This window comes from Salmo trutta, chromosome 30 (assembly GCF_901001165.1).
Source record: "Salmo trutta chromosome 30, fSalTru1.1, whole genome shotgun sequence".
In the NCBI taxonomy this organism is placed as follows: domain Eukaryota; kingdom Metazoa; phylum Chordata; class Actinopteri; order Salmoniformes; family Salmonidae; genus Salmo; species Salmo trutta.
Window position 1 is genome coordinate 8,258,895 of NC_042986.1, and position 21,608 is coordinate 8,280,502.

General features: G+C 45.2%; 1 protein-coding gene across 2 annotated transcripts in view; it reads left to right on the top strand.

Annotated features, from left to right (window-relative positions):
- Positions 1-1,815: 1,815 nt before the first annotated feature.
- The window catches only part of znf385a (zinc finger protein 385A), a 94,813-nt gene continuing 75,020 nt past the window's right edge, over positions 1,816-21,608 (top strand). Inside the window, exon 1 of one of the 2 annotated variants that reach the window (XM_029722503.1) lies at positions 1,816-2,113. In XM_029722503.1, coding sequence (XP_029578363.1) covers positions 2,104-2,113 — 10 coding nt within the window. In that variant the 5' untranslated portion in view covers positions 1,816-2,103. Of the gene's footprint in view, positions 2,114-2,841; positions 2,944-21,608 lie in introns of those variants that run through there. The other variant, XM_029722504.1, reaches the window with a different exon arrangement.

Below are 21,608 nucleotides of genomic sequence, written 5' to 3' on the forward strand. Positions count from 1 at the left end.
TGACTCACACACACACTGCCCCAGCCTGAGAGAGGGAGAGAGAGAGCAAGAGAGAGGGGGAGAGGGAGAGAGGGAGAGAGAGACTGACACAAGGTGAGAGAGGGAGGGAGAGCGAGTCTGAGACAGGGAGAGAGGGGGTGAGAGGGAGAAAGAGCGAGGGAGAGAGCAGAACAAGTGAAGGCATTAAAAAGACAGACAGGGAGAGCTAGGTAGAGGGACGTGAGAGAGAAGAATAGAGAGCCTGAGAGAAAGGGAAAGAGAGAGAGATAGAGGGAGATGGAAAGGAGGACGAGAGAAGGCAACAAGGCACTATAAAAGACAGGCTTGTTTATCTAGCTAGCCTTAGGCCACGTGTTTCAGTGTGTTTGCACTGTGTGCTTGGAACCCAAGGGGATACATTTTTTCACTGTTTTATTAAGCCCTTCTTTTTAACCTCCTGTTCACTTCTCAGTGGCATCATGGCTCTGTGCTTCTGAAAGGTCTCTCTCTCTCTCTCTCTCCTTCTCTCTCTCTCTCTCACCTCCCTCTCTCTCTCTCTCTCTCTCTCTCTCTCTCTCTCTCTCACCTCCCTCTCTCTCTGTCTCTCTCTCTCTCTCTCTCACCTCCCTCTCTCTCTCTCTCTCTCTCTCTCTCTCTCTCTCACCTCCCTCTCTCTCTGTCTCTCTCTCTCTCTGTCTCTCTCTCTCTCCCCCCTTTCCTCCCTCCCTCTCTCACTCTCACTATCTCCCCCCTCTCTATCTCTTTCTTTCTCTTACACTCCTAGCCCTTGATGAGTCTTTTCAGGGCAGTTGTTAAGTAAGGGATGAGTTCAGTATAGACATAGCAAGATACATTATTTAGTTGGCTGCTTGTTTTCGCTCACAAGCAGTGTGTTTTTAATACCTCCAGTTAGCTACTGCATTGCTATGGACTGCAGCTTAATTAAACTCCCTCTCTATGCCACCATCTCTCTCTCTCTCTCTTCTTCTCTCTCACTGTCTCATTCCTCATGGTCCCCTCATCACCTCTCTTGTCAATCCACGTCTCTTCATCCCTCTGTCAGTTTGCATTTCGTTTAATCTCTCCCCCTCCTTCTCCTGCTTCCTCCGCTCTGTCGCTTTCTATCCCATCTCATTTTTTCCATCCTCCTCTCTCTCATTCCCCCTGTCCAAATCCTGTCCTTTAAGGGCAATAGAAAGTGGCGGCAGAATGTGTAACCTTGCCTAGACAGGTTAGAACGTGAGAGGAGGACAGAGAGAAGGAGAGAAAGAGAGGAGAAAAAAAGTTCATCCTGTAAGTCCACGGTCACATGGAGTCAAAGAGCAAAGAGATGAGGGGGAGGGGCAATAAACGACGAGAGAACGCGGCAGATGCAAGCCGACAAATACTCTGGACAGAGGGGTGACGAGAGGGGGGGGGGGGGTGGAGGGGGGGAGACAGAGGGCGAGAGAGAGGGACACACATACATTATTAGTCCAGCGCTTTCTCAATCATGCCTTACACTCTGCATGATGACAAGTGGCTGCCGACACTCCCATTTGTCGAGGCTGCTGCCAATCAGAGCACGCAAGTAAGGTGCCTTTAGGTTATTACGACCAGTGCATTTTCTGACTTCTCTGGAGATGAAGATCTAGCCACAGTAGCTCCTTCTCATTCTGTGATTGGATAGTTAGACTTTGGGTAGTTAGCTCCCCCTCCCTCGTCTTTCTGACGTCCACCAACCCCCTTCTTCTCTCCGACTGTCCCCAGGCTTACCTGAGACAGACAGAGAGCACAACTGCACCAGCGTTATCCCCCCCCTCCCCTCCTCCTCCTCCTTATCTCCTCCTCCACATACTGCTAGTCACCTGGTGAGGACAGACAGCATGGGCAACAGTAGGAGCGAGAGCAGTAGCAGTCTCCAATCACATGTAATTCTACTGCTTCTCTGACTTGCTTGCCTCTTTCCAGAGAGAGAGAAAGTGAGAGAGAGAGAGAGAGAGAGAGAGAGAGAGAGAGAGAGAGAGAGGGGGAAAAAAAGAAAAAGAATTTGGAGCCATTGTCCCCTTGGAGAAAAAAGAGAGACCGGGGGAAGCGAGGGAGCTCTGTTAAACGAGAGGAGCAGTGAGAAGGAGAAGTCATAGGATGATTTTGGGTGAGTTTTTGTTGTTTATTTCCCTCCGCAGCTCGTTCTTTTTGGGGAGGTCAAGTGTTCCTGTTGTACAGTACCATCATCCATCAAAACCTGATCCTTTTATTGTAGTCTCGTTCATTAAAAGTCTTGAATACGCTTAAGCTCTCCGTCGTGGTGTTACCGATCACCAGTCCAAATGTATGGAGCCTCCAGAAGGATTGGGACTATACAAGTCATCTATATGACGTGTTAGAATAGGCAGATGACAGGAGAGGTCAGAGTGATTGTGTTGGCAGCATATCGCGAAGATCTGTTTGGTCACATGACATGACCATGCTTCTTCACCGCTCTCCTCTCCTTTCCCTCCCTGTCTGTCCTGCGAGGAGAGGTTGAGGAGGGAGAGATGTTTCAGATAACAGCCCAACGACAGAGACGCAGCTACGCATACTGCAACTTGCCGGGCGCCAATAGTCCTGTGAAGGTTACATGTGAAGGTTGTTGGGTCTATACATCGTCACATAGGAATTTCGACGTTCTCCTCTGGTGCTGTAGGGTTCCTAAAATGATTACATTTGCTGTTCCTACCACGATCAATTCCATGCGGGAAATCCTAATTGTGTATGAATAAGGCTACGACGGTACAGTTTGTTGCAAGATACGCCAACACGCACTGTTATTCATTTGTATCTATTATAGGCTGTGCATCATGATCTTGTTTAGTATTCAAGTCTCATAGTCCACATGTGGGTGAGGGGAGAGAGAAGCCTTCCTTCCAGGCTCTCTGCTGCTAGTCAGCTCATACTAGTACTCACTACCGCTGCAGGGGACAAGAGCTCTGCTACCGCAACATTGTAAGTCCCCATGCTACATAGATTGGGTTTTATGTGTGTGTGTGTGTGTGGGGGTGTGTGTGTATCTGTGTTTCTGTATGTGTTGTCACTTGTGTTGTGAGAGACGCTGTGTGTGTGTGTGTGTGTGCGTGTGTGTGGTCTTGTACTATATGCGTGTCGGTCTATGAGCTGCGCTGTGTGTGTGTGTGTGTGTGTGTGTGTTGCTATGTGCTCCGGCTCAGGAGAGGCCACATTGTTTAATGCACGCCGGGGCTGATTCAGAGACAGCTAACGCTCCTCTTCTCTTTTCCGCTCCCCTCTCCTCTGCTCCTCTTCTCTTCTCCGCTCCCCCTCTCCTCTGCTCCGTCTCTCCGTCTCCGCTCCTCTGCTCCTCTTCTCTTCTCTTCTCCGCTCCCCTCTCCTCTGCTCCTCTTCTCTTCTCCGCTCCCCCTCTCCTCTGCTCCTCTTCTCTTCTCTGCTCCCCTCTCCTCTGCTCCGTCTCTCCGTCTCCGCTCCTCTGCTCCTCTTCTCTTCTCTTCTCCGCTCCCCTCTCCTCTGCTCCGCCTCTCCTTCTCCGCTCCCCTCTCCTCTGCTCCGCCTCTCCACCGCCGCTCCCCCTCTCCTCTGCTCCTCTTCTCTTCTCCGCTCCCCTCTCCTCTGCTCCGCCTCTCCTTCTCCGCTCCCCCTCTCCTCTGCTCCTCTTCTCTTCTCCGCTCCCCTCTCCTCTGCTCCGCCTCTCCTTCTCCGCTCCCCCTCTCCTCTGCTCCTCTTCTCTTCTCCGCTCCCCTCTCCTCTGCTCCTCTTCTCCTCTCCGCTCCCCCTCTCCTCTGCTCCTCTTCTCTTCTCCGCTCCCCCTCTCCTCTGCTCCGCCTCTCCTTCTCCGCTCCCCTCTCCTCTGCTCCTCTTCTCTTCTCCGCTCCCCTCTCCTCTGCTCCGCCTCTCCTTCTCCGCTCCCCTCTCCTCTGCTCCGCCTCTCCTCCGCCGCTCCCCCTCTCCTCTGCTCCGCCTCTCCTCCGCCGCTCCCCCTCTCCTCTGCTCCGCCTCTCCTCCGCCGCTCCCCCTCTCCTCTGCTCCGCCTCTCCTCCACCGCTCCCCCTCTCCTCTGCTCCTCTTCTCTTCTCCGCTCCCCCTCTCCTCTGCTCCTCTTCTCTTCTCCGCTCCCCCTCTCCTCTGCTCCGCCTCTCCTTCTCCGCTCCCCTCTCCTCTGCTCCGCCTCTCCTCCGCCGCTCCCCCTCTCCTCTGCTCCGCCTCTCCTCCGCCGCTCCCCCTCTACTCTGTTCCCCGCCAGGCATGTTTTTCAAGGTGACAGTAATGATTATAGGGAGTTATGTCATCTGAGGTGTGTGAGTTCATATTGCTTAGAGAATAGTGACAGAGACACAGAGAGAGAGAGAGACAGACAGACAGAGTACCTGACTCCTGCCTCATTTAAGCACTCTGCTCTGCCTCGCTAGTGTGTGTGTGTGTGTGTGTATCACTAGAGGCCCAGCTTAATGAGGTTGAGACAGGAGATGTGTTAATAGCATCATTAACCCTCTAACTACAGCTGCCTCACTCCAGACTAATTGTTCTGATCTGTACTTGGAACAGTCTATTTGATGATGTCACAGTTCATTTTCATTCTCATATAGAGAATGATAGAATGTGGGAAGTTTGAATTGTAGAGATCCCATTAAGTTGCTATTTTAATTCCTAGTACTGGTTTGAATTGTATTCTGTTCTATTCAATTATATTCTATTATACTCCATTATACTGTTTTATATTATAAACTGGGTTGTTTGAGCCCTGAATTCTGATTGTCTGACAACCGTGGTATATCAGACCAAATACCACGGGTATGACAAAACATGTATTTTAACTGCTCTAATTACGTTGGTAACCAGTTTATAATAGCAATAAGGTACCTCAGGGGTTTGTGGTATATGTCCAACATACCACGACTAAGGGCTGTATCCAGGCATTGCGTCATGCATAAGAAAAACCCTTAGCTGTGGTATGTTGACCATATACCACACCCCCTCGGGCCTTATTGGTTCATTCGTCACCTGGGCTGGGAATTGCCAGTGACCTCACGATACAATATTATCACAATACTTAGGTGTCGATATGAAATGTGTTGCGATTCTTACGATTCTATATGTATTGTGATTCTTTTGATTCTATATGTATTGTGATTCTTATGATTCTAGATGTATTGTGATTCTTATGATTCTAGATGTATTGTGATTCTTATGATTCTAGATGTATTGTGATTCTTATGATTCTAGATGTATTGTGATTCTTATGATTCTAGATGTATTGTGATTCTTAAGATTCTAGATGTATTGGGATTCTTATGATTGTATATGTATTGTGATTCTTACAATTGTATATGTATTGTGATTCTTACAATTGTATATGTATTATGATTCCTACAATTGTATATGTATTGTGATTCTTACAATTGTATATGTATTGTGATTCTTACAATTCTATATGTATTGTGATTCTTACAATTGTATATGTATTATGATTCCTACAATTATAGAGGTATTGTGATTCTTACAATTGTATATGTATTGTGATAATTACAATTGCATATGTTGCGATTCTTACAGTTCTATATGTATTGTGATTTTTACAATTATATATGTATTGTGATTCTTACAATTGTACATGTATTGTGATAATTACAATTGTATATTTCTTGTGATTCTTACAATTGCATATGTTGCGATTCTTACAATTCTATATGTATTGTGATTTTTACAATTGTATATATATTGTGATTTTTACAATTATATATGCATTGTGATTCTTACAAATCTATATGTATTGTGATTCTTACAATTGTATATGTATTGTGATTTTTACAATTATATATGTATTGTGATTCTTACAGTTGTATATGTATTGTGATAATTACAATTGTATATGTATTGTGATTCTTACAATTGTATATGTATTGTGATTCTTACAATTGTATATGTATTGTGATTCTTACAATTGTATATGTATTGTGATTCTTACAATTCTATATGTATTGTGATTCTTACAATTGTATATGTATTGTGATTCTTACAATTGTATATGTATTGCGATTCTTACGATTCTATATGTATTGTGATTCTTACAATTATATATGCATTGCAATTCGATTCTGTGATTTTATTGCGTTTCGATGTTCCAAACATATTGCTCAACATATGTCTTATGCAGAGGGACAAGAGAGAAGACATGAGAAAAACAAGTTTTTAAAAGTGCTGAAAACAAATTGTCTCTCTTATTTAAAAAGAAGATGGAAAGGGGGGGATACCTGGTCAGTTGTACAACTGAATGCATTCAACTGAAATGTGTCTGAGAAAAATACTGGAGTTTTGGTGCCGGTACAGCCAACGACACACAAAAATAATATTGCGATATTGTCAAAACGATACAATACGATATATCACCCAAAATCATATCCCCCATATGTAACTGTATCACTAGTATATTACACTAAAAACAAGGGAAATATCAGACAATTATTCATTATCAATATGTAGTGTGATATGCTCATAATAGCCTGCATGCTGCGGTGAATGTGTGAGGTTCTGTAGTTCTGTGAGGAGATCAGTATGGACCAGACTGCAAGAGTGCATCCCAAATGGCAACCTTTTCCCTACGCTTATAGGGAATATTGTGCCATTTGCTCCTACAAGGTGATAATACACATTTGAAATGCAGTTGGACTTAGTGGTTTTCCTCACATTTAATGGCCCATAAAATCTACCACCACCTTTGCAGATGAGGTTAAAAGCGGCAGATAACCAGACTATCATTTAGCTGTCGATTGCATCTCAACTGTTGGGTTCACCATTGTTTTCTTATATATCTTACACTTTGTGTGTCAGAAAACTTTTAATAGTACTGAGTAACATTCGTCTCTATTTGCTTATACATTTTCGATGTTGACATTTCAGTCGTTTTAGCGGTGAAAAAGCGAATGTCAATCTAATGACCTTTACAACGTCTGTACCGTCTGATCAGCTGATCTACTCCTGATATCCTGATTTACTATGTAGATAGTATTCTGTTCAGCTCTGATAACATAACTCTACGACAAGGTGACACATTGCATTAGACAAGATAGGAAAACAGAACGTACGTGTGTGTGTGTACAGCGTGTATGTGCGTATAGTACCGTGTGTATGCATCAGTGGATATTAGTACATGGGTAATTTGCTTCATTTGCCTCGCTTATTTCTACATTTGACCTTGAGCTCAACTCCCTATAACTACCCTCTATGACGACTATGCCCTTGACGTTCTAATATACATATATATATGCCCTTGACGTTCTACTACACATGTATCTTTGTCCTTGACGTTCTAATATACATATATATATGCCCTTGACGTTCTACTACACATGTATCTTTGCCCTTGACGTTCTACTACACATGTATCTTTGTTCTTGATGTTCTACTACACATATATCTATGCCCTTGACGTTCTACTACACATATATCTATGCCCTTGACGTTCTACTACACATGTATCTTTGTCCTTGATGTTCCACTACACATGTATCTTTGTCCTTGACGTTCTACTACACATGTATCTTTGTCCTTGATGTTCTACTACACATGTATCTTTGTCCTTGATGTTCTACTACACATATGTCTAAGCCCTTGATGTTCTACTACACGTATGTCTATGCCCTTGATGTTCTACTACACATATATCTATGCCCTTGGTGTTCTACATGCTGTATATCTATTTGTTAAATGTCAGGGTCCCTGGCACAGAGCTCGTTGGCTACAGTGACAACGCTGACGGTGCTGACACTCCTGATGCTGATAATAGCAGTCACCCATACACCACACCATGGCCATGTTCATTACGGCACACCAAAGCAAAACGTTTGGCAACAGAAAGGGAACATTTGTGTTTCTTATTGGGCAAGGTCATGTAATTCCTCCCTGTTTCAGTGGCGTTTTCTTCTGTTTGGTGCTAAGTGAATAGGATGTATTTGCGTCTCTCTCTGTCCTCACTGTCTCTCCCCTGGGCTGTGCTGCACCACGCCTGGGCTGTGCTGCACCACGCCTGGGCTGTGCTGCACCACGCCTGGGCCGTGCTGCACCAAGCCTGGGCTGTGCTGCACCACGCCTGGGGGTCTGGAGCTGTTGTTGCTGCTGTCATCTGGATCAGAGAACAGAGGAGGGGGAGGAGAGGATGGGAGGAAGAACATCACAGCAGCATATAATGGGTAACATGATCACTGGGCTCACTGGACTCCCCCTGATGTGGAGATACCCAGCCTATTCAATGTGGCTCTAGATGTATTGTGATCAGCTGCCACATCCCCATTTGACTGCACCTGGAGGCCTGAGGCTACTAGTAAGGGTTCTGCCGTAGACAAGAGGCCTTGTCCAACATTCTTAGAAAAAAAGGTGCAACCTAGAACCAAAAAAGGGTTGTCCTACGAAGACAGCCGTAGCAGCATTCGGGCATGTTGAGCTACAAGTCTGTCTGTGTGTCTGGTTGGGTCAGTGCCTTGCTTCAGCTCAGGGCAATGTACTGTGCTGCATATCTATCTGGTGGTCTATCTGTCTCTTTGTCTTTGTGTTAGTGTGTCCATTACATGCCCATCTGTCTTCATAGCACATCAGTCTCACAGACCGACCTGTCTGCATAGCTAGCGGTCACTTATGAGAAAACATGTTTACATTGCCAAAGCAAGCGAAATAGATAATAAAACAATAGTAAAATAAACAATCAAAAAATGAACAGGAACCATTACACTCACAAAAGACATTTCAAGTGTCATATTATGTCGATATACAGTGTCGTAACGATGCGCAAATAGTTAAAGTACAAAATGGAAAATAACAATACACTCTTAATCTGTCTCTCTCATCCTCTTCTAATGCAATCTCTCTCTCTCTCTCTCTCTCTCTCTCTCTCTCTCTCTCTCTCTCTCTCTCTCTCTCTCTCTCTCTCTCTCTCTCTCTCTCTCTCTCTCTCTCTCAAAAGAGAGACAGTCAGAAATGTGTTTGTTTTCTCAGCTCAGCATTTCCCCTCTATGGCTGTCCTGTTGTCACGCTCGCACGCACACACACGCACACTGCTGTCTCTCATTGGTGTCACGTCACAATGACGCAGCAATTACAGTTTTTTGCAATCTCTTTGGCACTAATTTCAGAACATCGATGTCATTTTTCAAAACTCTAGACACAAAACTCACAACCGATGATCAAAATGCACATTTTTCAAAACTCTAACACTTTTTCCAATTGCTTGGATACAATACACATAAAGCTAAGATCATTTGTTCATTGAACTAAAATCACCTGTTCAAAATGACACAACTTAACATCAAAGTATTACCATTTCAAAATGCAATTCACACATTACATCTGAGATGACTGTCTATTAATTTCATTACAATGATCTAACTATTGATTGATGCAACTGCTCAAAATGATAAGTGATTGTTGCATTACTCTTAATGCATAGTTTTATGGAAACTGACAAACAATATTCCATGTTTAGATCATGAAAGTTTCAGGATAACGAGATCCATTGACACAAATTACCGTGGAACGTGAACCAATTGGACTACATTATCTATGGATGTAATATTTCATCATCATTCTTTATGAGACACTGTTTCTATGGTCCCATGTACCGCTTTTCCAGACCATGTTTTCAGATTTTACATTACTGTATACTTTATTAGGTACACCTATCTAGTACTGGGTAGGACCCCCTTTTGCCTCCACAACAGCCTGAATTATTCACAGTGTTGTACGTTAAGAGATGCCCTTCTGCACACCACTGTTTTAAACAGCTGTTATTTGAGCATTTGTGGCCTTTCTGTTAGCTTGAATGAGTCTGGACATTCTCCTCTGACCCCTCTCATGAACAAGGTGTTTTTGCCCACAGAACTGCCGCTCACTGAATGTGTTTTGTTTATCGCACCATTCTCTGTAGACTCTGGAGACTGTAGTGTGTAAAAATCCCAGGAGGGCAGCTGTTTCTGAGATGCTGGAACCACCATGTGTGGCATCAACAATCATACCACGGTCAAAGTTGCTGAGATTACGCATCTTGCCCGTTCTAATGTTTGGTCAAACAACAACTAAAGCTCTCTACTCTATATACTCTATATATTGAGTTGCAGGCAGCCACATGATTCGTTGTTCGAAGGAGCAGGCTATTTGCGTTAACACGCAGGTGTACCTAATAAAGCCGTTGAGTGTATGTATGCAGGCCCAGTGTATGTATGCTTTTCCAATACTGCCAACTCATTACTGGTGATTGATTTCACATTGTGGTATGAAATGAGTGGTATCCACCTACAACAACATAGCAATAACATGGAGCCGGCAGATGATCCAGGTCACAATAGAGGACAAGCAGGGGGAGGAGGAAGACGAGGAAGACGTGGTGGTCAACGGAATGGCAGGGGACAAGCACCCCTTCTAAGAGGTGGTCGTGGGCCTCGTTTGAGAGGTGTACGTGGTAGAGGACAAGGCCACGGACCAAGACAGCGGCAACAACAGCAAAGAGTGTCCAATGAAATCCGAGCAATAGTTGTAGACCAGGTCGTAAATCATGGCATGACATTGACTGAGGCAGCTACAATGATTCAACCAAACCTCAGAAGATCAACCGTGGCCGCAATCATCAGAACTTTCCGCAATGAGAATCGGTAAGTCTTCAACATGCACTAAACATTAGGCTACTCTCAATTGTCAAATGACTGTATTCTCTTCGATCATAATCACAGTCGTGTATATTCCCCCCCAAGCAGACACATCGACGGCCCTGAAAGAATTTCATTGGACTCTATGTAAACTGGAAACCACATATCCTGAGGCTGCATTTATTGTAGCCGGGGATTTTAACAAGGCTAATCTGAAAACAAGGCTCCCCAAATTCTATCAGCATATCGATTGTGCTACCAGGGCTGGCAAAACCCTAGACTACTGTTATTCTTACTTCCGCAACGCATATAAGGCCCTCCCCCGTCCTCCCTTCGGGAAAGCTGACTACGACTCCATTTTATTGCTTCCAGCCTATAGACAGAAACTAAAACAGGAAGCTCTGTCTGTTCAACGCTGGTCCGACCAATCAGATTTCATGCTTCAAGATTGCTTCGATCACGTGGACTGGGATATGTTCTGCATTGCGGCGAACAACAACATTGACGAATACGCTGATTTGGTGTACGAGTTTATTAATAAGTGCATCGGCGATGTCGTACCCACAGCGTCTATTAAAACATTCCCAAACCAGAAACTGTGGATTGATGGCAGCATTCGCGCAAAACTGAACCCGCGAACCACTGCTTTTAATCAGGGCAAGGTGACCGGAAACATGACCGAATACAAACAGTGTAGCTATTCCCTCCGCAAGGCAATCAAATAAGCTAAGCGTCAGTAAAGAGACAAAGTGGAGTCGCAATTCAACGGCTCAGACACGAGAGGTATGTGGCAGGGTCTACAGTCAATCACTGACTACAAAAGAAAAACCAGCCCTGTCACGGATCACGATGCCTTGCTCCCAGACAGACTAAACAACTTTTTTGCTCGCTTTGAGGACAATACAGTGCCACTGACACGGCCCACTACCAACGTGAGTAAAACATTTAAACGTGTTAACCCTCGCAAGGCTGCAGGCCCAGACGGCATTCCCGGCCGCGTCCTCAGAGCATGCGCAGACCAGCTGGCTGGTGTGTTTACAGACATATTCAATCAATCCTTATCCCAGTCTGCTGTCCCCACATGCTTCAAGAGGGCCACCATTGCTCCTGTTCCCAAGAAAGCTAAGGTAACTGAGCTAAATGACTACCGCCCTGTAGCACTCACTTCCATCATCATGAAGTGCTTTGAGAGACTAGTCAAGGACCATATCACCTCCACCCTACCTGACACCCTAGACCCACTCCAATTTGCTTACCGACCCAATAGGTCCACAAATGACGCAATCGCCATCACACTGCACACTGCCCTAACCCATCTGGACAAGAGGAATACCTATGTAAGAATGCTGTTCATCGATTACAGCTCAGCATTTAACACCATAGTACCCTCCAAACTCGTCATTAAGCTTGAGACCCTGGGTCTCGACCCCACCCTGTGCAACTGGGTCCTGGACTTCCTGACGGGCCGCCCCCAGGTGGTGAGGGTAGGTAACAACATCTCCACCCCGCTGATCCTCAACACTGGGTCCCCACAAGGGTGCGTTCTCAGCCCTCTACTGTACTCCCTGTTCACCCATGACTACGTGGCCATGCACGCCTCCAACTCAATCATCAAGTTTGCAGACAACACTACAGTGGTAGGCTTGATTACCAACAACGACGAGACGGCCTACAGGGAGGAGGTGAGGGCCCTCGGAGCGTGGTGTCAGGAAAATAACCTCACACTCAATGTCAACAAAACAAAGTAGATGATCGTGGACTTCAGGAAACAGCAGAGGGAGCAGCCCCCTATCTACATTGACGGGACAGTAGTGGAGAGGGTGGAGAGTTAAGTTCCTCGGCGTACACATCACGGACAAACTGAAATGGTCCACCCACACAGACAGCGTGGTGAAGAAGGCGCAACAGTGCCTCTTCAACCTCAGGAGGCTGAAGAATTTCGGCTTGTCACCAAAAACACTCACAAACCTTTACAGATGCACAATCGAGAGCATCCTGTCGGGCTGTATTACCGCCTGGTACGGCAGCTGCTCCGCCCATAACCGGAAGACTCTCCAGAGGGTAGTGAGGTCTGCACAACACATCACCGGGTGCAAACTAACTGCCCTCCAGGACACCTACACCACCCGATGTCACAGGAAGGCCAAAAAGGACAACAAGCACCCGAGCCACTGCCTGTTCACCCCGCTATCATCCAGAAGGCGAGGTCAGTACAGGTGCATCAAAGCGGGCACCGAGAGACTGAAAAACAGCTTCTATCTCAAGGCCATCAGACTGTTAAACAGCCATCACTAACATTGAGTGGCTGCTGCCAACATACTGACTCAACTCCAGCCACTTTAATAATGGAAAAATTGATGTAATCAATTTATCACTAGCCACTTTATATTATATAATGTTTACGTACCCTACATTACTCATCTCATATGTATATACTGTACGCTATACCATCTACTGCATCTTGATGTAATGTATCACTAGCCACTTTAAACAATGTCACTTTATATAATGTTTTCATACCCTACATTACTCATCTCATATGTATATACTGTACTCTATACCATCTACTGCATCTTGCCTATGCCGTTCGGCCATCACTCATTGTGTCTTGTGTGTATAAGATAGTTGTTGTGAAATTGTTAGGTTATATTACTTGTTAGATATTACTGCATGGTCGGAACTAGAAGCCCAAGCATCTCGCTACACTTGCATTAACACCTGCTAACCATGTGTATGTGACAAATAAAATACATTTGAATTTGAAATTTGCATGCCAATGTGTACCACAGAGTAGGGGATGTGACTAAATGTGTTCTTACTGTCATTTTCCCTGCAGAATTGAGACTAGGCCAAATAGGGGAGGCAGAGGCAAAATTCTGACTGACCAACAAGAGCGGCCTGTGGTCAATTTGGTTCGGGCCAGAAATGAAAACCATCACAAATTCCTATTTTTTGGATGAGGTAGGCTTCAACCTGGCCAAGGCAAGGAGGAGAGGTCAGAATTTCATTGGCCAGCTGGCAACCATCCAAGTACCTGGACAACGTGGGTCCAACATCACCATGTGTGCGGCTATATCGGAAGATGGTGTGGTGGGATGCAGACCTCGTATTGGATCATATAATTCAGCTCTCCTTGTAACCTTCCTTGATGATCTAAATCAGGTCTGTAGAGCTGATGGCGTGACCTATGTCATTGTGTGGGATAATGTCAGGTTCCACCATTCTCAAATGGTGCAAGCATGGTTTCAGGCCCATCCACAATTTACCACCCTGTACTTACCCCCATACTTTCCTTAACCCGATTGAGGAATTTTTTTCCACATGAAGGTGGAAGGTATATGAAAGGCGCCCTCACGAACAAGCCAACCTTCTCCAAGCCATGGATGACGCATGCAATGACATCACGGCAGACCAGTGTCATGCCTGGATTCACCCGAAGATTCTTCCCAAAATTTTTGGCTAATGAAAACATCCATTGTGATGTGGATGAGAACCTGTGGCCGAACCCACAAGACAGTGTTGAGGGAAATACAGAAGTACAGTAATCAATCCTTTGTTTTGCTTTTTACAGTAAGCCAGGTGAGGAACACTGCAGTTGACTTTTTACTGTAGTTTTTTTCTTTTTTGTAGGTAATTATTTTTGCTTTGATTCAAAGATACCTATGTTGTGATTTTATAGTATTTCATCAATACGTTTCAGATTTTGTTCAAGGATTCCACTGTGTCTGTGGTATTCTCTCTACTAGTCCTTTTACAGTGATGTATTTACGTGTAGTAGCATAATGAAACATGTATCACATATTTTGTGCTAGAATACTTAATAATTGTACGAACAACTACACAGTGAAACTATCGGAATCTTGTGTGTGGGTGATCTAAATGAATGTTCCTATGGTATTTCATGACAAATGAGTTACCTGAACCAATGATTCTGCAAGTTTTCTTTAAAGATATGAATGCACAATGCAATGTTTTGAACATTGGACAGCCTGTGACCGTTTTCAGTTTTGTGTCTAGTTTTGAAAAATGACCACAAGGTTCTGAAATTAGTGCCAAAATGATTGTAAAAAACGGTATTATCCAACTCCACTAAAAAAGTAGGGGCCAGGGCCCTGCCTTTCTACCATTGTGACATCGGCACAGTTTGTCCCCCAAGGCTTTCCCCCATAGAAAAAAAGCACATAATTGAAACACTTGAGAACGAAGGCCCAATGGGGAAATCTGAATGCAATATACCACAGACTTTGTTATTGCCGAGTGGATTTTATTTCTTGACGCTTTTGTCAAACTCTGTCACAAACTTTCCGTAATCCATTAGTACCTTGAAGTGCTGTGTTGTTGCCTCAGCTACATCACTTAGTCAGTCAGCACCTTTATAGTAAGTCACTCTCCTAAAGTGCCTGTTCTGTTTTCTTATGCAAAGACTCAATACTGCAGCTCTTTTCAAAACACTGCTGTAAGGATACGTTATTAGAAAACGGTAGCCATGGGTCATCGGGCCAATCCTTAATGTTGAGCCCCTGTGTTATGTGGTTACTGTTGATCCTCTGAGGCCTCCGTAGTTCATGTCATGTTAAGAAGTTTTGAAAGTACTTGGTCCGTCATCAGTCACTCGTTTCAACTGCAGAACAGGACTCTTTCACCCACTGACCGTTCTGTTACAGTGTGTTACATTCTATTACAAATGACACTGGCCAAGTCGGTCTCTTCTTTTTCAAGCGGTTGAATCCTATTCTTTGTGAAGCAGTGTGCTGTGAATTCCTGGACGGTTTCATAATATTCCACCCCCCTTGAGCTCTCTCACCTCCCGGCAGTCTCTGTCAGTGGCAGTGGTCCCCTCGAGAAGATAGAAGCACTATCATGATCATTCGAATGCATCTCTCTGACCTATGGTAGGAGAGTAGTGGGATGTGGTGTTCTTCATCTCTGAGTGAGGAAGCTGTTCCAAAGGCAAAAGGTGTCGTGTGTGTGTGTGTGTGTGTGTGTGTGTGTGTGTGTGTGTGTGTGTGTGTACATACACACTGTGCATGTGTGTGCACATGGGTCTCTCTCTGCTCATGTCAGTGGTGGGTTACTGCTTAGATTGATCCCACATCACTCAGGTCTCTTTCCCCTCCTCTCCTCCTCTCCCTTCCTTCCCCTCCTCTCCTCTCCTCTCCTCTCCTCTCCTCTCCTCTCCACTCCTCTCCTCTCCCTTCTTCCCCTCCTCTCCTCCTCTCCTTTCCTTCCTTCCTTCCCCTCCCCTCCTCTCCTCCCTTCCTTCCCCTCCCCTCCTCTCCTCCTCTCCCTTCCTTCCACTCCCCTCCTCTCCTCCTCTCCCTTCTATCCACTCTTCTCCTCTCCCTTCCTTCCTTCCTTCCTTCCCTCCCCTCCTCCTCTCCCTTCTTCTCCTCTCCTCCTCTCCCTTCCTTCGAATCCTCCATTAGTTGACGTTGTAGTCACTGAGTGTCAGCCATCACATTACTGCTGGCCACATCAAAGCCAATTGACATAGTTGAATCTCAGCATGACAGGGGGGGATTAGTGAATTAGAGCCATAGGAGGTCTTCACACACATTGACATCAAAACAAATACAGACACAGTACCCCCCCAAAATATGACATTCTCTTTTGAGATGCCTTGATGCAGGAGGAAAAAAGAAGAGAGGTAAAAGGAAGAGAGGAAAAATGCAAGTGAGACTGTTTAAGCGTGGAGACATACAGTAGTAGCTCTCTAGACGACAATTCCCAGGTGTCTTTTAACTACGTAGCCCCTGAAGCCAGCAGCCTGTCCTGGTCTGTGTGTGTGGGTATGTGTGTTTGTGCGTGTGCACGCCAGCCCATGCAGCGCCAGCCTGTCCCATTGACTGCACTAATGTGAGACACAATAATCACAGTCAGGTGCAGCTAAGCTATGCTTCACAGAGTACCACTATTTCACTGATGGTACAGAGGCAGGTGGCAGCCCAGATGTACGGCTAATATACAATGTGTGTGTGTGCGTGTATGTCTGCGTATTGTGTGTGTGTGTGTGTGCGCGTGTCTATGAGCTATAGTTGGAAAGAGTATAGGTTTTATGGGAGTCTTATTAGCTGATTCCTCACAAAACAAAACCGACCATGATTTTGGAGGATTTTCACGAGATTTTATCCACAGAAGGGTCTTTTGGAGGAAGGATTGTTAATATATAGTTGACATTTTTGTCTTAAAGCATCATTTAGAAATAATTAATTGAATTTAGAATACTTATGACATTTTGGCCTTACCCAGGCCTCTTTTAAGACTCCATTGTCCCGGGCAGATAAATCACTGGAGGATGAGTCAGGCGCAGGAGACTGAGGTCCGTTTGAGCAAAACGTATTTAATACTGCCAATGGGCAAAATCCACATATAAGGCAGGGTGCACAAAAGTCAAATGACGAGTGACAGCTCCACTTTAAAAGTCAGACGGGGCGCAGCCCGGCAACCCTAATGCCTGAACGAATACGTAGCAAAAGCAACTACGTTAAATCAATACAACCCCTACCACACGTAACATAGAACAATCCCGCACGAATCCTAACTAAACACAGACAAACTAAATACCCCCCCACTAATGACAAACAAGACACAGGTGCAACCAAAAAACAGACATGACTAACAGACACTGAAACATAGATCGGTGGCAGCTAGTAGGCCGGCGACGACGACCGCCGAGCACCGCCCGACCGGGGAGGGGCGCCACCTTCTGTGGACGTTGTGACATCCATAATGTTTCATCTGTAGGTGGTACAAAGCTCTGTAGTATGAGTACAATTTTGTTTTCAAAAACGATTTTCTTATATTACTTTATGAATTTAGAAAAATATAAACATGAATATTGAAAATACATTTTGGGGGCATTTGGCAAATGTTCCTATATATTGACGAACATAACATACTCTAGGGCACATCAACGTTCCAGAGTGGGATCTCTGACACTTTTAGAGGTATGATCCAATCTGTAATCATTACCAACAGAGTGAATGTGAAAATGGATTCAAAATGGACACCCTCTGCTGGTGATTTGCAGGATGTGCAATGACACAACTTAAAGGAGAGCTGTGATTGGTTACATTGCTTCCTATGCCAATTTCTCTGTATAAAATGGGCCATAACTTTAAAACTACAAGAAATACCACTCGGGAACTTTGATATGCCCGTAAAGTATATTATGTTCAACAATATGTTGAATAATTTGCCAAATCAAAAATGTAATATTTTCAATATTCATGTTTATATTTTTCATTATTCATAAAGTGATGGAAGAAAATTGTTATTGAAATCAAAATACTACTCATATTACAGAGCAAGCAGTAAAGCTTCACATGACACCACTTTTTGCTTTGTAGCACCTATAGACAAAACAGTATGGAGTCTTAAAGGAGGCCTAGGTAAGGCCAAAATGTCACAAACGTTTAAACACTTTAAGATACAAATGTCAAATATAAGTCAACAATCCTTCCCCCAAAGGACCCGTCTATGGATTTACACTTAGTGAAAATCTACAAAATCACTGTCTCTTTTTTTTGTTCTAGTTTGGTGGGGAATCATCCGATCAGAAATTCATACAGTCCTATAATGAGATCCTATTATAAACCAGTCCCAGCTCAGTGGATGAAGGTAGCCTGCTGTCCTCATGTTGTCTCTGAGCTGTTTGTTGTTTGTGCACGTTGGCATCAACATTGATATCCCAATAATAGTCAAGATACAGAATATAAAGACCCAGAGAGCATAACATAATGAAGATGGCTTTGTTCTATCTCTGTTGGGTATACTTGAACTGTTTGTTCACATTGGCATCAATATTGGCATCAACGTTACAGATAGTGTTCCAAACAACAGAACACGGAGACCCAGATAGCATTCTACTACTCATTTAACAGGATTTGTTTCATTTCAATAGCACAAGGGAATCAACACTGGGAAGTAGGAGAGGTGTAGAAAAACATTCCGAGCACGCAGCATCCAAACATGCTTGAATGAAAATGCATTAGTCTTTCTCTTTGAAATCCACTGTAAACAGTGAGGCCAAACGTGCTCTCTTCCAGCACAGGAATGTTGTTTTTGACTTAGCCTAACCCGTATTGATTGAATAGGGACCTACAGTCTGTGTCTGCCCTCAATTTGGTTTCACATTCCCTCATATCTCAACATTCACCTTTTCAAGAGTCCACATTTCTCCGTCCGTCCATCTCATTATGGCCGTGAAGAAATGTTGAAATGTGCTGTTAGCTGAATGATGATGAATGACATTTCTCAAAGATCAGTGGTTTTATTAAAAGGTTGAGTCCCGCCTCTCCCTCCGTGTTGCATTACTCATGCCTGTTCTATTTCTGTGTTCTGGCGAGGAGAAAAAGAGAGGGAGGTATTCAGAGGAAAATAGGAAGAAGGGGAGCGACAGATGACATGGAGGAGAAAACAGTGTTTGTAATAGGGAATAAGCTCCATGGAGGTCTGGGTGTTGTTGAGATAGAGATAGATAGGGTTTCACACAAAGACCAGGAGAAAATCAATTCTCCTTGAGACACGGGCAAGGTCAGTGCACGGGGACATAGAGGGGAGGAGGAGGTGGAGTTGGAAGTTGGAGAGAGCGATAGAGGGAGAGAGAGATTGAAGGGGAGGAGGGGGGAGTGGAGGTTGAGAGAGAGCGATAGAGGGAGAGAGAGATTGAAGGGGAGGAGGGGGGAGTGGAGGTTGAGAGAGAGCGATAGAGGGAGAGAGAGATTGAAGGAGAGGAGGGGGAGTGGAGTTTGAGAGAGAGCGATAGAGGGAGAGAGAGATTGAAGGAGAGGAGGGGGAGTGGAGGTTGAGAAAGAGCGATAGAGGGAGAAAGAGATTGAAGGAGAGGAGGGAGTGGAGGTTGAGAGAGAGCGATAGAGGGAGAGAGAGATTGAAGGAGAGGAGGGGGGAGTGGAGGTTGAGAGAGAGCGATGGAGAGAGAGATTGAAGGAGAGGAGGGGGGAGTGGAGGTTGAGAGAGAGCGATAGAGGGAGAGAGAGATTGAAGGAGAGGAGGGGGAGTGGAGGTTGAGAGAGAGCGATAGAGGGAGAGAGAGATTGAAGGACTGGAGGGGGAGTGGAGGTTGAGAGAGAGCGATAGAGGGAGAGAGAGATTGAAGGAGAGGGGGGGCGTGGAGGATGAGAGTGTATTAGCAGGACAGAGAAGAGGGAGGAGGGAGGAGGGAAACGGAGGGGAAGGAGTGATAGAGGGGGAGAGATTTGGTTCTTCCAAGCAGCAGCACAGCAGAGCTCCTGCCTCTCTACCTTAACTCAAAGCCTCAGCCTCCTAGCCTCATGTGTACAACATAGAGAATGTGATGTGAACACTGTGAACGCTATCACTGACTCTGCAGTAATGAGAAGGCTCTCTACAGACTCTCTCTTACACACACACACACACACACACACACACACACACACACACACACACACACACACACACACACACACACACACACACACACACACACACACACACACACACACACACACACACACACACACACACACACACACACATACACACACACACACTCTCTACAGCTTCTTTCTCCCAACCTGACCTTTTCTTATGGCTGTGGGGGAATTTCTTCAGTATTACCTCATCCATCCATCCATATCCTCTCCCTTTAGGACCGCGGGGAACGGGAATCGTGATACAGTCTGTATGTATCACTTCCGTTAAGCAAGTGGGAACATTGCGCTTAAGTAACAGATTATGTTGTCTGGAAGTAGCAGCAGCTGTGGAGCGATGAAACCCAAAGTGAGGCCCAATCCCTAATGCTTCTACATGCTTCTACATCGACCTGCCTGGTGTGGTGGTAGATCCGGTAAGCCTGCTACAGCCAGCATCAATATTAACATGTCCCTCAATGGATGCTGGCCACGTGTGTGTTTCAATGGTGTGTGCTTTAATGGTGTTTCTAATGGCTCTGGTTAGTAAGAGAGAGAGAGAGAGGGAGAGAGAGGGAGGGAAGGGAAGAAGGAGAGAGATATAGAGAGAAGGTGGGAGAGAGAGAAAGAGATGGAGGAAGAGCGAGAGGTACAGGGCTGAGGCTGGGCTCAGACCTGCTTGCTGTGACAGTGGATCCTGCCTTGGCTGTGGGCCTGGAGAGGTAAACGCCTGGCCAGCAGGTACATATAGACCGAATCCCAAATGGCATCCTATTCCCTTTATAGTGCACCATATGTAGTGCACGATATAGTCCCAAAGGTAGTGCACTTTATAAGGAATAGGATGCCATTTGAGACGCATCCATGATATAATATGGAAGCTGCTGGATGCTGGCTGCATGGTGGACTCAGTGCTGGCATCTGGTATGCACACCTGTCTCCACCCACACCTCGCTATAGGCCGAGCCCACCCAGAGAGAGAGGGAGGACTCTGCTGGGGCCTGCACTACTGCCCTACCTCTGCCTGGGGGAGAAAGGGGTAGGGAGAGGGGGAGGGAGGGTGAGTGGGTAGGGTAGGTTGTCAGAGAGAGGTGTGGACCAGAAGGCTGTAAGGGACACTCTGGTGAGGTGGTATCTCAGGTAAACCTACTGTGTGTCAGTGTTCCCCTTAACTAATTTTCACAATTTTCACAATTTTCCCCATTATTCCCAGCGTTTGTTTTACGTTACGATAGAGGCATAATGACTCTGTTCATCTCTTCACTGTGAAGAGCGCTTGAATGAAGGGGCCACTGCGTTTCCCCGTGGTCACCATCCATCATCAGGATCGCTTCAGCAGGTTGTGGAAGACCAACCACTTTGTTGATCTGTTCACCGTGTAAGAGTGCTAATTATGAGGACAGAGTTCTTTATTGATAAGAGGACAGCAAAGAGTACTCGATATTTAGGGGCTCTTGCTCTTGATGGAACAATGAATGGTTTGTTGTGTTGATCACTGGTGGGACTCCTCTATTTGCAGAGATCTGATAGGGATTGAGTAGCGGAACTGTCTCTTCAGGCCAAACTCTTAATATGTCTCTCTCATCCTCTTCTAATGCAATCGCTCTCTCCCTCTCTCTCT